This window comes from Dipodomys spectabilis, unplaced genomic scaffold (assembly GCF_019054845.1).
Source record: "Dipodomys spectabilis isolate Male_0828 unplaced genomic scaffold, ASM1905484v1 ptg000096l, whole genome shotgun sequence".
Classification (NCBI taxonomy): domain Eukaryota; kingdom Metazoa; phylum Chordata; class Mammalia; order Rodentia; family Heteromyidae; genus Dipodomys; species Dipodomys spectabilis.
Genome location: NW_024870773.1, coordinates 13,988,298 through 14,005,000, shown reverse-complemented (window position 1 = coordinate 14,005,000; position 16,703 = coordinate 13,988,298). Strand labels below are relative to the sequence as shown.

General features: G+C 39.7%; 1 protein-coding gene across 1 annotated transcript in view; it reads left to right on the top strand.

Moving 5' to 3' along the window:
* The first annotated feature begins 11,558 nt into the window (after positions 1–11,558).
* Tmem236 (transmembrane protein 236) overlaps positions 11,559–16,703 on the top strand; it is a 37,246-nt gene continuing 32,101 nt past the window's right edge. The window contains exon 1 of the mRNA XM_042686215.1: positions 11,559–11,880. Within this exon, the coding sequence (XP_042542149.1) occupies positions 11,624–11,880 (257 nt within the window). The 5' untranslated portion in view covers positions 11,559–11,623. The remainder of the gene's footprint in view (positions 11,881–16,703) is intronic.

Below are 16,703 nucleotides of genomic sequence, written 5' to 3'. Positions count from 1 at the left end.
CTGAAAAAAACTCTCTGAGAAGCCATTTTCTGCCTGTTTTTGCTTCTGAGTGTGGGAAGCTGGAGAGTGCTGCTTTCTTCTCACCTGCCATGTTGGAAATCCCTTCTGTAAGTTTTATGATGATAATAATGTCGTCTCCTGGGCTGTTGAGGTTAACACTTTGGTTGCAGTCAATACATCGCTACTCTTCTATTGGTCCTGACAGTTATGTTGAGTAATTCAATGAAGTTAAGAAGGTTTTTCTTTCCATTACCTGAAGTTCATTTTGATAAATATTATTTTATATGATCAGCTACACCTTTATATGATCACACTGCACCTTTGTGTTCCTCTCCTTCCTAAGAGTATTCCCCTTTGGTCTCACTACGTGTGAATGCTTAGAGTCCTGTATAATTTGTCATGCCAGTGTATTTTATATTTTAGATCTAGAAAACAAGTTTTTATTGTGGTGCAGAATTTAATCCATTTGGGTTAAACTTTTTTTTTTCCAGAATAGATTTAATTGCTGGTACTGAGATTTGAACTCAGAGCCTTGCACTCTTGCTTGGCTTAGTTGTTCATAGCTGTTATTCTATCAGTTGAATCATTCTTCCACCTCAGCATTTTGTTGGCTAATTAGAGATGGAGTCTTGTGGACTTTGCTGCCTGGGCTGGCCCTGAACCATGATCCTCCAGTTCTTAGTCCCCTAACTATCTAGGATTACAGCTGTAAGCCACTGGTACCCACCTAGAAATACATCATGTATTTCTAATGTGTGTTGTGTCAACAAGCAGTTGATTGTCAAGGAGCAGTTCCTAGATTGAAGTATGTGGGACAGTAGTGGCTTTAGTAGCTTCATTATCTTCACAACCTCCAGGTGATGTAAAAGCATGTTACCACTGTAATATGATATATTCAACAAGCCCTAATATTGCCCTGACCCTTAACAGGGTGCCAGTCTAACTGCTTTTCAAATAACTCATTTAAACTAGAGTAATACTGTTGGGCTCCATGTTATGCCTGAAGAGACCAAGGCTGGAGAAATGAGCCCAAGATCATGCTGCAGGAATGTTTGAAGGACTCACACCTAGGTAAAATTTGTATTCTCAGTCTCCTTGCTGTGCAGCCCTCATCTTGTCATTGAGCAAGTAGGGTTCACTTGCTCCTATGTGAGGTGTAGCCTGACTAGGCTGTCGGCTCAAGGAAGAATGAAGCAGGACTCTGTGCTCCAGGCTATCAGCATGAATGGAGAATTTTGTAATCTGGGTACATGTGTATTTCACGAAGGGACTCCGATGTGAGCTTTTGTATGTGAGAATACCTACTTAACAATGAGATGTACAAGTCGTTATGTGGAAAAACAAACTTTACAACTTTGGCGGCGGAGGGTGGCGGGGGTTGGGGTGGAAGGAGGTGGGAGATGGGAAGGGATGGGAAGGGGAAACAAAGGAGGAGGCAACAATGCTTAATAAGAAATGTACTCATTGTCTTGCCCATTTAATTGTAACCCCTCTGTACCGTATTTTCACAATAAAAAAAAGTACAATAGAAAAAAATCCATTAGGTATAAGTAGGTGGGTCCAGGTTTTTAACTGGCTCACTTATGGCATTTTAAAGCCCTAGGTGGTGGTGGTTGTTGTTTTTTAATCTATTCAGGCTCTTATAGGTAATAATGGGGACATAATTGGCCCCCAAGCCTACCTATTTGATGCCTAATATTGGTAAAACTGAGCACAGAAATTAAAATAGTTATACCAAAACATTTTCCTTAAAAGATGGTTTGTCCCTCTCCACATAGGGGATATATATCTTTATACAGGATCATGATGGAATTTTATTTTCTTCTTTGAATCTGCTCTGCCAATGTACTAAGGACAAGATTTCTTATAGTGTTTACTTTTACTAGATGATGGGTGAATGATAATTCCACTTCACTGAACACAGCAGGCTTAGTCTCTAGAGAGCTAGCTCTCTGTATCAGTCAGGGCTCTGGAGAAAGCACAATTAGACTCAGGAGGCTCCACTCAGCAGGCTTGAAGACTAAGGAAACAAACAAGGGGTGCTAGGGCACCTCCAACTGTCACCACCTCTAAGTCCATAGGGACAGGTGTATGCAATCCTGTGTAGGCCCGGCTGACAGAACTGCAACTCTCAGAGCAGGAATGTCTCGGCTTGCTGCTTTTGCTCCCCTGTGATCTCCTGCCAGTTTTCCCATTTGCTGAGCCCAGAAAGATGGGAGTTTTCTAGAGGAGGGAGGCAAAATGAAGAGCCAGCACACTAGAAGTATATTTGCAATGAAGCAGGTAATTTGATTTTCCACATGCAAAAAGATTTCCTTTTGGCAATTATATTACTAGGCACATTATTTTATGAAAAACCAATCAAGTCTTAGGTACTTTCTATTTAATTGTTTAATATTTCCCATTGTTAAGCATTTACATAAAGTATTGAATTAAGTGATCAGTAGGTGGTGCTACTGAGTTCGAATCTTGAAAAAAAATCTAAGCATTCAAGGATTTTCTGGCCGCCAGATAGATTATATGGGGAATAGATTAATGTAGAGAAGTCAATTTCTGATTCATTGCCTTGCCATAAAACATTGGAAAGCACTAGCCTTTAAGATTCTGTTTTTGTTGATATATAGAATATTCTAACTTTGCCCAACAGTCAAAGAGCAGCAACAGGTATCCCTGCAGCCTTGAATGAAGACCATGTTATTGAACATATTGATAATTTTCTGGATGCTCTCCTAGAGCTAATTATTGCCTTCCTGTTTTAATTTTCTGAGAGAGATTTCAACGAATGCATACCATTTTTTTTAAAGGTTATCTGTAAGCTTACTAGAGGAGAGGATTAAATGGAAGGAACATCAGAACTTTATGGCAACATCAGAAGTGACTCTTTGAGGTACCATTTTCCCTGACAACTCCCAGAACACAGAATACCAATAGAAATAGACCCATAGAAATTGTGGAGTTTTTAATTGTCTAACCTGGCATAGACTTTAAAGATGCTGAAGTTCTCCAAACTATACCATGGAGAAAGTTGATAATATGCAAATTTCTGGCCAGATGCCTGAAGATTCTTATTTAGTATATCTGGGTTGGAAAGCTGTAATTTAACAAGTATCCCAAATAATCCCTTTGTCATGCTAGCTTGGGTAACATCGAGAATTCTCTTAACTACTGCCTTTGAACTAAGAGTCTTTACTCACTTGTTCTAAGGCTTCACAAACACTTTTTAGTAGTTGTACAAAGCATGGTCTCTCTCCCCCGCTCAGAGTTTTTCTGTTCAGAGACAGCTTCTACGCTCATCTATGTAGCCTATCTTATGAAGTGCTATTTGTAGAATCAATTTAAATTCCTGCTAGTCAAGGCTCCCTTTCCATAATCATACCATATCCCATCAATCAAGCCTTTTATCCTGTTATTTCTGTGATATTCACAGAAACTGTGAAAATGGACAAATTTTGGAGATTTTATTTATGAACACATGAGAAAATTCAGAATCAAAGGAACTTCTAAGGTTTCCTTTAAGCTTGTATGTTCTTCAAAATACAGAGTACAGTTTCCTAAGGCAACGCAGTAAGGACGATTTCCTCATGCAGTCATTGGGCTCTGCCAGGGAAAAAGATGCTGAAGGAGAGCGGCAGTCTATCAAGGTATGAATAGCACTTTCTTTTATTCCTAATAAAATGGTCTCTTGTTGGTAGAGTATAATTTGGGACAAAAATGATTCTTGCAATGTGATAATCAAGTACAGGAGGTTTACCTCGACAATAATTTCAAATCTCCTATATGTTATTGGATTTGTCCAGTCACTCCGAATTTTTTTGCCAGTCCTGGGGCTTGAACTCAGGGCCTGAGCACTTGTGCCTGAGCTTCTTTTGCTCGAGGTTAGCACTCTACCACTTAAGCTACAGTACCACTTCTGGCCTTTTCTGTTTATGTGGTACTGAGGAATTGAGCCCAGGGCTTCATGCATGCAAGGCAAGCACTCTACCACTAAGCCACATTCCCAGCTCTCATTCTAATTGAGACAAATAGATTTGTTACTACTGTGAGTCCATCTATCAGATGACTTACACTGGTTCTGTGATACAAGTTTGAAGCATTATCATTACAGAGGAGGTTTTGACTATAGATAAATCTAGAAGTTAAAAATGGAAATTGTATCTGGGCCACTACTTTTGTGGCAGTGACAAGCCATCTTATTATATTTTCCTTATATACTTATTGGAATAATTAGCTAGCTGTTGAAACAACATCAGTTAGTCCAGGCTTAGGCAATATAGGAGCAAAAGCACACTCAAAGGAAATGGAAAGACAAATTTTCTTAAACATACATGTAGATAGTTTAATGTAACTATACTATTTAGTAGTTTACTTACATTAAAGTAACCTCAGACTTTGTATTGGAGACATTTTAATTGGTTAAATGCCAACAACAGCATGAAATTGAAAATGTAGTTGACTACTATATATTGAGTTTACTACTCGGTGTTATTACTGGTGGATATAGTGATGAGTGCACAGAAAAAGAGTTAACGTCGTGTATTGGACTTACCACTTTGAGAACCCTGCTTATAAGGGTGGTCCTTGGCTGGCATCTGGGAATTTGGAATTTTCTTCATTCCCAGAATTGATGAAAGTGGCTTGCTGTCCCTCAATGATTTGCATGAATGATGTGTTTCATGATGAACACTTGCTCTCTTGCTGGGAGAATGTACCACATGGTGATACATTCCAGACAAGAGAGTGATCAGTCCTACAAAATCTTGGGACACTGAGTCTAAGGACCTTCCTGGTTAGCAGTGTTGCCTGTGTATTGCCACACCTGTTCCTTTATTTTACTCATTTCTGTTTTCTTCAACCCTTTCATGTCTATAAGTCCAATCTCCTCTGCTCAGCTCAGCTTATTGGAGTTCTCATTGAGTTCTATAGAAAGGAAGAGGTTATTTTGATTTACAAATCATAAAAGCCAATTTGATGTTCAAATTTGTTACAATTTTGTTAGTGTTTTAAGCATTAGTTTTGGAAGCACAGAGAATGTTCCTGTTTTTATTCAGGGAACTTTTAACAGAACCTCCAGGTTGATCCACACCTCTCCCCTTTGCTCCCACAATTCCTTGGGCATACATTTCTTACTGCTGTTCTATTGTACTCAAAAAGCCTGGAAAGCCAGCATCAGCACGAAGCCCAAATAGAGAGTCTAGTCAATTCCTGAGACATTTACTCATTCAACTGAGATTTGTTGAGCTTTTCTGACACACTAGTGGTTTAGGTCTGAGTATTTAAAAGAGCTTAAAATTGGTTTAAAAAGTCCTGTCCTCATGAAACTTCCATTTTAGTAGGAGGAACAGACAATGAACATAATAAAAAAGTAAAATAAACCTGACATTGTTATAGAAATCATGAGGTTGAAATAGGGAAATGGGGGAGGGGGAGGAGAGTTGTTGACATTTTGGATAGGTTGTCTTGCTGAGGAAATGTCTTCCAAGTGGGGCCCTAAAGAAGGGGAACTTGCTGGCCTTTTGTATATTTAGAGTAGAATGTTTCTGGCCAGGAAGAGTTGAGGCCGAAGTCTTTATGCCTGGTGTGTTTGAAGGATATGGAGGGGAAAATAAAAAGGAGAACAGACAATATTAGGTCACAGACAAAGGCAGGAGAAGAGGAGGACCTTCCAAATTATGGTCAAGCTCAGAAGTTGAATGAAATGGAAGGGCGTGGTTGGGGGGTGGAGAGAGCAGTGAGGGAAGCTCTGATTTAGCTCATTAAATGTCCAACTAAATAGGCCAAGTTTACACAGAGTAAGATGTTACATTATCTCCATAGCTTCATGTTTGTATCTTTAGAGTCTAGTTGTGATTTTAATATGTGTTGATTTTTTAAAATTTTACTTTACATTTTATTATATTTTATTTCATTTTATATTAGTGCAAGGGGTTGATCCTAGGACCTTTGCATGCTTACTGAGCATGTACTCTACCACTTAGTTGGCTACTCTCTTTAACCTATAATCTAAATTTTCAAAAGGGCCTAATTAAAGTTTATAAGATTCCAAACCCACACTGTCTTTTAGAATATCAAGTTACATAATTATGATTGAAACCAAACCATACCTACACCACCCAGTGGAGTTTGGGAACACTGCAGGCAAAGCACATGGGAATTTTAACTGTTTTAATAATATTGACCAAAGTAACTGGGTAATTACCATTTCCTTATATTTTGTGGGAGTATGGGCAAGACTTTTAGGAGTTATTCTCAAGTTATTTGAACATAAGAAAATTAGAGAACTTCAGTGTATATTTTGAAAATGTAAAACAAAGCATGCTATGAGTTTTGGGATTAATGCATATTGATGAGGGATATACCTACATTTAAATAAATTTGTTTGCTTAGATTGGTTACTGTGGAGTGCTGAAAGGCTATCTTAAACTGCAGTCTTTTGCAAAAGAAAATTCAAGGATAGTGACCTTTTTATGTTATATCATTAAAAAAATAATTCTTAGTTTATTGTACTTATTTTGTGTGACAGTATACAATGGAATGAAACATTTGTATTCATTTTCTTTCTTTTTCCATTTTAATCTCTGTGCATTTTAATAGGAAGCATTTCAAGAGAGCGTAATTATTTTAAAAGGTAAAGATACCTTTTATGTTTTTTAGTGTCAAGGAGAGTCACTAGTTATGATAGGGATACAGAAGGGAATACAGTATCATCTTTGTGCTTATGATAAGTGATTCTACTATTTAATAGCTAGACAGATAAAAATCAGGCTGTATCTGATACTACCAATTTAGTATAACCTAGAGATGATGGCTGAGGGTGTCCTATCTTACTAAGTTCACTCCAGGTGATTTATTTGGTAACACCTGCTTATAAGGATCAGCAACTCTTTGGAAATTGTAAATAATCAGTATGTGAGGCACAGGGACACACTTTCACCTCTTCCCCAGGCTCTCTGTAGATCCTGTTTGATCCTGAGAGCTGTTCACTGCCACCAGTTCCTGCCCTTTTACACATCAACACCATACGATCACAGGAAACGAACCCCGGACATGCCAGAACATTCCTGGCAATCTGTACATTCTTTTTCACAGCCCCTGGGCTGAAAACAATGAACAGATCTCGAGATTACAAATGATCTTGCTAACAATTTCAGAGAATTTCGATTTTTGACTTCCTGCCTACAGGAAGGAAGTGACAGTTGGAAGTGTGGAGAACAGGTGTTGCTTTGGACAGAATGATATCTTCTGCTTACTAAAATAAAAAACACTGCATCAACACTCCTACATGGAAGTGAATTCTAACCACAAGACTCAGTCTTTCCACCCCGGATCCAGCTTCAGAAAACCAAATGTGTTTTCTACCAGGAAGTTCTTAAACTCAGTATAAAAGTCAGCTAAGGCACAGGGTGCTCAAATCAATATTAGATGATCCAAGAAAAGAATTGAGTGAATTGAAAATGCCCTTCTCTGTGTCCTTCCAGTTACTGACAGGGCAGTTCCATGGCAGATTTGCCAAGGCATTTAGAAGGGAAGGAATCGCAACTAGAATTAATGTGTTCCCACTAAAAGGTAGGTGATTTTAAGCCCTATTTCATTTCCCTTTGTATTTATCTCCAAATTAGGTGTTGGCATTATTTCCTTCTAGTAGCTTAATGTTGGCATAATGGTATTCTTTTTCTTTGCCAAACTAGCTGATTGTTATGTCACTCACAAAGTAGTCTTCCCTGCCTGCCAAACAAATGCCAGCTCCTTTTGATGATGCTCAAATCTACTGTAGAGGGTGTGTGTGTGTGTGTATGTGTGTGTGCGTGTGTGTGTGTGTGTGTGTGTGTGTGTGTGTGTGTGTTGGTCTTGGAGCTTGAAATCAGGGCCTGGTCACTGTCCCTGAGCATTCTCCCTTTGAGCTACAGTTCTACTTCTGGCCTTTAAGGGGTTAATTGGAGATAATAGCTTTGTGGACTTTCCTGTCTTCATTGGCTTTGAACCACAATCCTCAGATTTCAGCCTCCTAAGCAGCTAGGATTACAGGCATGAGTCACTAGCACCTAGAATGGAAAATTTATTATTTTTGTTTTGGTTCTGAGGCTTGAACTCAGGGCCGGGGTGCTATCCCTCAGCTAATTTTGATAAAGGCTAGCACTCTACCACTTCAGCCACACCTTCACTTCTGGCATTTTGGAAGTTAGTTGGAGTTAGGAGTCTCAGGACGTTTCTGCCTGGGTTGGCTTTGAATCATGATCCTGAGATCTCAGCCTCCTGAGTACTAGGATTATAGGTGTGAGACACCAGTTCCCAGCTGATTCTTTTTGTTTTTTTGTCCTGGGGCTTGAACTCTGGGCCTGGGAGCTGTCCTTCAGCTCTTCAGCTCAAGGCTAGTGCTCTACCACTTGAGTCACAGCACCAGTTCTGGCTTTTTCTGCTTAAGTAGTGCTTAGGAATCGAACCCAGGGCCTCATGCATGCAAGGCAAGCACTGTCCCACTGAGCCACCTTCCCAGCCCCAAAAGATTAATTTTTGAGGCTAAATGAAGTATAAAAGGCCAAGAGAGACTGTAAGTGGCATCAGCATCTTGGAAAGGGCCATAGTCTTTTCCTAATGTGAGAGTAGTCAATTCTGTAATGCATGAGGACTTTGTTTTTTTTCTGTCTGTCTTTGAATGCTCCATGGCTCCTGAGTGGTAATGGGGACCATGGTCTGTAAGGGTAAGGAGAGAACCAAGGAGAAACAGAGTGTGTGAACCGAGTATGTAGATTATATTGGAACAGACAGTATATGATTTCTTCTTTTGAAATGTCAGTGTGAGAGACAGCACATCCCTGAAATAAAAGAGAAGTTGGCCATAATTGAAGTCCCACATTCCTCCCTACTACCTCTCTCTTCTCTGATATTTTATTTCTTCATTCCTTCCTCCCATGTGAGAAATACTAGTTATGTGCTAGACACCAAGCTGAGAAGCAATGACACCAAGATGAATGCCAAAAATGAAAGGATCAAAAGGATAAGTAGTAGTAAAATTTGTTTATCGAGAGTCTGCTCAAGGATAAGTGAGGGAGACATAAAGTGGTAAGGAAAGAACTAACAATAGATAACAGAATTCCTCTTAAATCACAATTACTTTCAAAATTGTTTTTACTTAGGCTTTTGCTGCCATTGAAGGGGGACTTAGTATGTGAACCAATAGCACTGGGAGATAACTAGGGCCCTAGAAGTCTTTCAAAGGAGTTTTGAAACACACAAAAAAAGGAAATGTTTCATGCGAGGGTCATTTGGTGAAGGTCATTCCAGTTCTCCTTTGTGATAGTAGGAGAAGGAGATTGAGTTCAGTGTCAAATGAACTGCCAGAAAGTAGTGATTTTCTCCTTTCCCCGGTCTTGACATGGTTGACTTTCATGACTCCTTAGGAAGGGAAATGAGTAAAGGAAACAGTAAACAAATGGAGCATACAGTTGTTACTACAGGCTAATACTTTCAAACAGTGTAGTTCTGTCTCAGTCTAAAATTACTTGCTAATTTCTATGCTTGTCAAACTATGACAATATTAAAAGGTAAAATAAAAATCCCCTTCCTTCTTTTCCCTTTTCCATTCCCCCAGGAATAGCACTGTTTTCAATGAACATGAGCATCTTTCTGGATAAATGTACATTTATAATCATGATAGTTCCTTCCTTGGAATCTCAGCTGCAGGGAAGGTGGAGGGAAGTAGATCATAATCTGAGGCTGGCTCAGGCGAAAGCACCAGTCTATATAAATAAATAAACTAAAAGCAGAAGGGCTAGGGGCTTGACTCAAGGGGTCAGGCCCTAAATTTAATGTCTAGTACCAGCAAAAACAAAAGAAGAAGAACCAGAGTCAGGGTCTGTCACCTACTGCTTTCCTCGTCACTCCCAATCCATGTGTGTGTGCTGAGCCTTCTCTTGCCTAACCTTCTCTTTGCCTCCTGGAAGAGCTCCTTCTGTCCTTCATCCCTATCAGCAGCAGCATTCCTTTCCTTTGTGCAGACAACATTGCTCTTCTTGCCAGGAAACCCTAAATCATTCATGGACGTGTATGGTTTAGGCACTGAGTGCCACACTCATTTGAAACTCAGTGGAAAACCTCTATTATCATCCATCTTGGTCATCCTATTTTCTTTCCTCAGCCCAAAGATGGAAGTTCTTTTGTGTTTTGTGTGTTAAGATAGCGTTCGGGGGGCTGGGAAGGTGGCTCAGTGGTAGAGCACTTGCCTTGCATGCATGAGGCCCTGGGTTCGATTCCTCAATACCACATAAGCAAAAAGAAAAAAGCCAGAAGAGGCTCTGTGGCTCAACTGGTAGAGCGCTAGCCTTGAGCTGAAGAGCTGAGGGACAGCGCCCAGGCCCAGAGTTCAGGCCCCATGACTGGACCCCCCCCTCCCCACCCCTCGCAAAAAAAAAAAAAGATAGCCTTTGGTACATAGTCTGACTTTTGTTGTCTATCTCTCTGTCTCTGTCTCAGTCTCTTCCTCTATCTCTGTCTCTGTCTATCTGTCTGTCTGTCTATCTGTATCTTTTTCTCTTTCCTAGTACCAGTACAGAGGCTTGAACTCGGCTTGTTCCTCTTGCTTAACTTTTTCCACTTAGACTAGCGCTGGACCACTTGAACCTGGTTGCCACTTTGGACTTAGCAGTGGTTAATTGGAGATAAGAGTCTCACAGATTTGCCTCCCCAGGCTAGTGTGGAGCCAGAATACTCAGATCTCAGCCTCCTGAGTCACTTGGATTATAGGTGTGAGCCAACTGTGCCCCACCTTGACCTTTGTTTATAGGCTTGTTTGCTCCATTGTAGCGTGAACATTTTCAGGGCAGGAAGCTTTATCTTTCATTCAACTTTATACTCTCACACCTTGGAAAATGCTCATCATGGGCACTAAAATATGTTTTCTGAAGAAAGGATATTCATGGACACAATTGTTCTTTAAATATTTGGATATGCTTTTAGACTAGATACCGACATTGTTAATATGTTACTGATAAGAGGCTCACATAGCACCCTGCTATTTTCCTGACCAGCAAAGGAAACATTTCCCCTAGGTGTGTGATAGTGAATAAATACCATAAATATCAGAAAGGATCCAAAGTGAATCTAAACTCCCTTTTTAAATGCTTTGAAGAAGAATGAGGGAGGCATGTAGTTCTCTGTGAAGAGACTTAAAGTTTGAGTATGTTCTCTTTTCCTAAATTCACTTAGACATAAAAAGAGAGGATTGAATAACAGCTATTCTTCATGATTCTAAAATTGCAACTTTCCAATGGCTCTGTTTAACAAGGGTTGAATAATAAAAATGATTTTGTGATAAAATTAGCAATACATAATATTAAAAAAACTTTTGTTTTTACCAGTGTTGCAAGACATGCATGCTAGTTCATTTGGTTTCTAATAATGGCTGTGCAAATACACTTAGTGATCCATTTCCACAATGGCCGTGTTTCTTTAAGAGACCATGGTTGTTAAGTTAGGAGATCATTGAACCATGTAAGGGTCAATAAAAGAATAAACTGGCTGGCTAGTGATTGGAGTACAAGGAACTTGGGCCTTGTTCAGTATCTGTGTGTCCATCTGCTGCTCGCAATCTCAGGAAGCAGTGGGCCCCCACAGCTTGCTATTCCTTGATATGGCTTCTGGAAGGATAATTAAGCTGGTGGTTTTTGAGCTTCTGGAGCTTGCTGCTTTCTCCATTCCCACCCTGGTGATGATGGAACAGTTTGCCACTGCTTATCAAAAGACAAAGCGGAGTTCGGATAAAACACACTACTGGCTGGTTGTCTCCTGCTCGATTGCCTATGTGGCTTCAGTAACTCTATTAATTTGGGTTCCCATAAAAGTTCTCTTATACAAGAAGCAGCATCTGTACAAAAAAATTACAGGATGGTGAGTAAAATAATTCTTTCTTTGCCTGTTTTTATTGAGACAAGACCTCTCACTTTGTAGTCCAGGCTGACCTTGAACTTATATTCGTTCTGCCTCAGTGTCCAGGCAGTAGGTATTACAGGTGTGTACTTCCGTGCTTCAAATAAAAGAATTCATTAGTAGGTTATTTCTGGATTGCTGTCAGGTATTGTCATGTTCTATATGCAAGGAGTAAGCCTAACACAAGTGTACAGAATGTGAGATTAGTGGTTAAGTTACAATCATGGTTTCTGTAAACATGTTGACAGTATCTCATTTTCAGTGTTTTTCGTGAACATTTTTTTCTGAGTAGTAACAAATTTTGTGTGTTAATTATGTTATTAGTGTACACCCATGATATCCTATGTTGTACACATTGTACCTAATTTATCTGTACACTAAACTGCATAAAATTATCAGAATTCGCTTATACAAATCCTGAGAAGAGTGCAATGTAGAATTCTACTTTCTTATAAAATGACAATGTCTATTTGTACATGTTTACATTGCATCTTTCAGATCTGAACATAATTTGACCAGTAACTAATCAACATGTTCCAGATGAAGTGGTTCCTTTACTTACATTAGAAAAATGATAGTTTACTATGTTGATAAATTCTTTTATCCTTGTAGAGAGCAAATATTTCCATGATAAATACAGAAATACTTTAAGTAAATTGGTTCAACTAGCAGTTTTGCTAAAGATTGTACTAACCTGTGCATAGTGGTTGAGAACAAGGGACCTGATACTGGCATGGTCTTCTTTTCAGATCTGATTCTTACAGATTCTTCTTCTTCTTGTTACTTTTTTTTTTTTTTGCCAACTCTGGGCTCAAACTCAGAGCTTTCAGTTCTTGGTCTTCCTTGCTCAAAGTTGGTATTCTGCCAATTGAGCCACACATCCACCTTGGCTTTTTGCTAGATAATAGGAAACAAAGTCTTCCAGATATTTCTGTCTACCTGGCTTCAGACAGTGACCCTCCAGCACTCAGCCTCCTCAGTCCTAGGATTTCAGGTGTGAGCTGATTTCAGGTGTGAGCTGCTGGTGCCAGATACGTTTGAAAAACAAGAGGCTGGGAATTTTTATCATAGGCAAGGACTGGAATGTAAAAATAATGCAGCACTATAGCTAGCGGTATGTTCTGGAAGCAGCTGAAAGGGAGAGCTGAGTGTGGGTGGGGTCATGAAGTATTTTTGAGGTACTGATACTAGAAGTGCCTTCTGGAACCTTGTCAGAGCACTTTTGGTACTCTAAAGGCAGAGATCTTAGGAAAATTTCCAGGAAACAAGCTAATTTGTGTTTGACTCTGCCTTCATCAATTGGCTCTAGGGTCTTTCTAACCTTGTCCACAGTCCAGGATCTGTTTCTCTCACACTTCCTTGGAACTCCTTTGGCTGTCCAAGACTCTTCACTGAACCAGCAATTCTGAGGAAATTGTGGGAGGAAGGTCCAAATGACAGCAAGAGTAAACCAGGGGAAAAAGGCCCACAACAGCTCACAAAAGAGCTCTTTGGTCCCGTGTGTGTGTGTGTGTGTGTGTGTGTGTGTGTGTGTGTGTGCGTGCATGTGTATGTGTGTGTGTTTTCACACTCCTAAAACCTTATATTCAGAATGTAATTCAGGCAGCAAACTTTAAATTACTGTTATTAAATTGCATCTTTATAGACCACTTATTATGTGTCGAGAGCTTTCTATATAGATTTCTGTTCATTTTTTGCCATCTGACTTAAGTAGTTCCACTTGAGGAGTAGATTCTTGAATGAACTTATCCTGGTTAGTTCCAGGAGGTCAAGCAACTTTCCAAACTCATCCTCTTGGACCAAACTTTGGACCTTGGTCCATACAGCTCCATAATTGAAACCCAACCACTACCTTGAAGGACAAGGTCCCAGTTGTTTGTGGGCAATTGGAATTAAGAGGAAAACAGTCTTTTCTATCCTCTGCCAGGTGCCTGTGGTGTTCTAGTCACTTCTGGGGTCTGTTCAAATTTTATTTTGTATACCTTGCCCAAGTCTTCCCTGTGCTACAAAGTCCTGGTTTGTTACCATATTATGTATTCTTTTGGGAAATCCTCTTCTTATCTCTAGTTTCTGTTTGTGGGTGTGTCTGACCACAAGTGTTTTAAATAGTTTTAGATAGAGGACGATTGATCTATAATTTTAGTGAACTATGGAACTATTTCCTCATGGACTTATTCATGAACTGACATAGTTATCTTCCAGCAGCATTAAAGAGAAGCAGCAGCTCCCGAACCTCTTCTGGAAGTTTTACAGGTTATATGCTATAAAATTTAAACATTACTATAGCAGGGTCAAATGCAGGTGTCAGCATTCTCATGTTACAAACAAGAAACAGAAACTTAAAGAAATGATTAACTTCGGCAAGTGATAAAGGTAGTGAGTGGGATTTGTAGTAGAGTAGGGATTTGAGCTGGGATTTGTAGTCCCAGAAATGGCTGAGTCCATGCAATTTTTTCATTCTCATATATTTTTCCCCTTTATTCTTTATTACTTTAAATAACACAAAAAATTCAACTCTTGCCATTAGTGTTAGGTAAATTAAATTGGCAGCTGAGGAAAGAGAGCAGCACATGGTATTCAGGCCAGGGAAAGGTTTATTTGCAGGCTGCCTCTAGTCAAGTTGGAAGGCCAGGGAGCAGGAATAGAACAAAAGGGTCGAATCTCAGCCAGGCCTGTCTTACCAAGGTCAGGGGTGGAAGAAGGTGTGGCCACATGGGATGCGGATGTGACCTCAGGGAGGAGGGGGAGGTTACTGCCTCCAAGGGGTGTTGGTTACCTAGGTGACACAGGTACTGGGCGGAGACTTCACCAAGAGGAGGGAGGAGTCTGCCTTCCCAGGGTGGACCTTACAATTAGGAGACCATATTTGTCAATGATGTGTATTTTGGTATTATTTATGGCTCTCAAAGATGTCTATTTGGTTATTATATGTGGTAATATACAAGTATCATTTATTCATTTCTAAATAAATAAAAGTAAGTGCTATTGTACAGAGTAAGGCTTGAAAAGAATTATTTTTGAAGACTAATGAGATAAATATTTGTTCTATGTAAAATTCCAGTGAGTCTCCATATTCATAGACTTAATGTCAGTTGAGACTATTTCGGGGGTGGGGGGAGAGAAAGAAAGAGAAGAGAGAGAGAGACAGAGAGAGAGAGAGAAGAGAGCAAGAGGAGCTAGATCTAAGAAAGAGCATACTAACTTGGGAGCCTGTGGCTCACATTTGTAATGCTAGGTACTCAGGAGATGGAGATCAGGCAGATCACAGTTTGAAGCCTGCCTAGGTAGAAGAGTCTACAAGTCCAACATAACCAGCAAAAAGCTGGACTGGAGTCATGGTTCAAGTGCTTGAGTGCCACTAGAGCAAGATGAGCAAAGGGTTGGCCCTTGTACTGCAAAAAGAAAAGAAAAGGAAAAGGAAAGAAAGAAAAAAGAGCAGACCTGGCTTCAAACTGCCAACTTTAAAACCATGAAAACTTGATTAACCTAAATTTTTGAGTTTTATTTTACTCCTGAGCAAAATAGAAATAAGATTCTTTCCTGGAGTAAAGTTTTAAGATTTTGGATATGAAATGTTTAGCATAGCGCTGAGCAGATAGTAAGTACTCAATGCATATTATTAATGTTATTGCCTTGGGATGAACATATTACTTTCAGTTAAAATAGGAGCTTGTCTAATCCTCAGAATGTTCCTGAGAGGTGTCAGAAACGGGATGGAAAAACTGGAGAAAAGCCTAGGCTATGAGTTATAGTCCCTGAATTTGGAGAAATTTTTAGTGTCTTTTTAATCCTTTGAGAATAATGAGAACCAATATAGTGCTATATTAATGCCTTTAAAAAAGCAATTAGCATTTATACAGTGCTTTCATATCTCATTTTCTCACTTGGCCTCTCTGAGGGTGTTATAGAATTGCAATGGACATAATTCTCGCTTGATAAAGTAGAAAACGATTTCACAGATCTTAGTCAACACTACAGCATGAACTTGAATTGGTCATTGTTGAATACTTCCTTGTTATTTTAGCATTACCGTTCCTTTTCAGGGCTGTCTCATAGTGGACTAGGAATAAAGAATAAAGAAATAGCTGGGTGCCGGTGGCTCACGCCTGTAATCCTAGCTAACCAAGGAGGCTGAGATCTGAGAATTGTAGTTCAAAGCCAGCCCAGGCAGGAAAGTTGGTGAGACTCTTATCTCTAATTAACTACCAGAAGACTTGAAGTGGTACTGTCACTCAAGTGGTAGAGCGCCCAGGCTCGGAGTTCAAACTCCACAACAGCCAAAAAGAAAAAAGAAAAAAAAGAGAGAATTAATGAATAAAGTAAGAAATGCCGTATTGGGGCTTGAACTCAAGGCCTGGGCCGTGCCCCTTAATGGTTTTGCTTAAAGCTGGCACTCTACCACTTGAACTACACTTCTACTGCCAGGTTTTTGGTAATTAATTGGAGACAAGTCTCATAGACTGTCGTACTTGGGCTGGTTTAGAACCTTGACCCTCAGATCTCAGCTTACTGAATAGCTAGGATTACAGGTGTGATCACCTTGCAAGAAAGGTAATTTTACACTACCCCATTGTGCAGTCCAACAAATAAGAGTGTTTCCTGAAGGATCAGTGAAAGTGTAACACCACTCAACTCTGGAGTCTAGTGTGAAACTGGAGTAGAGCTGTACTGAGAAGGCCTCTGGGGAAGGATAGGATTCATGGGGGAGTAATCCCAGACTGTCTTGGGCCCAGATCCTTTCAAGCATTTCTTTGGATCTTTTACAGTACCATTTCTTGAGGCAT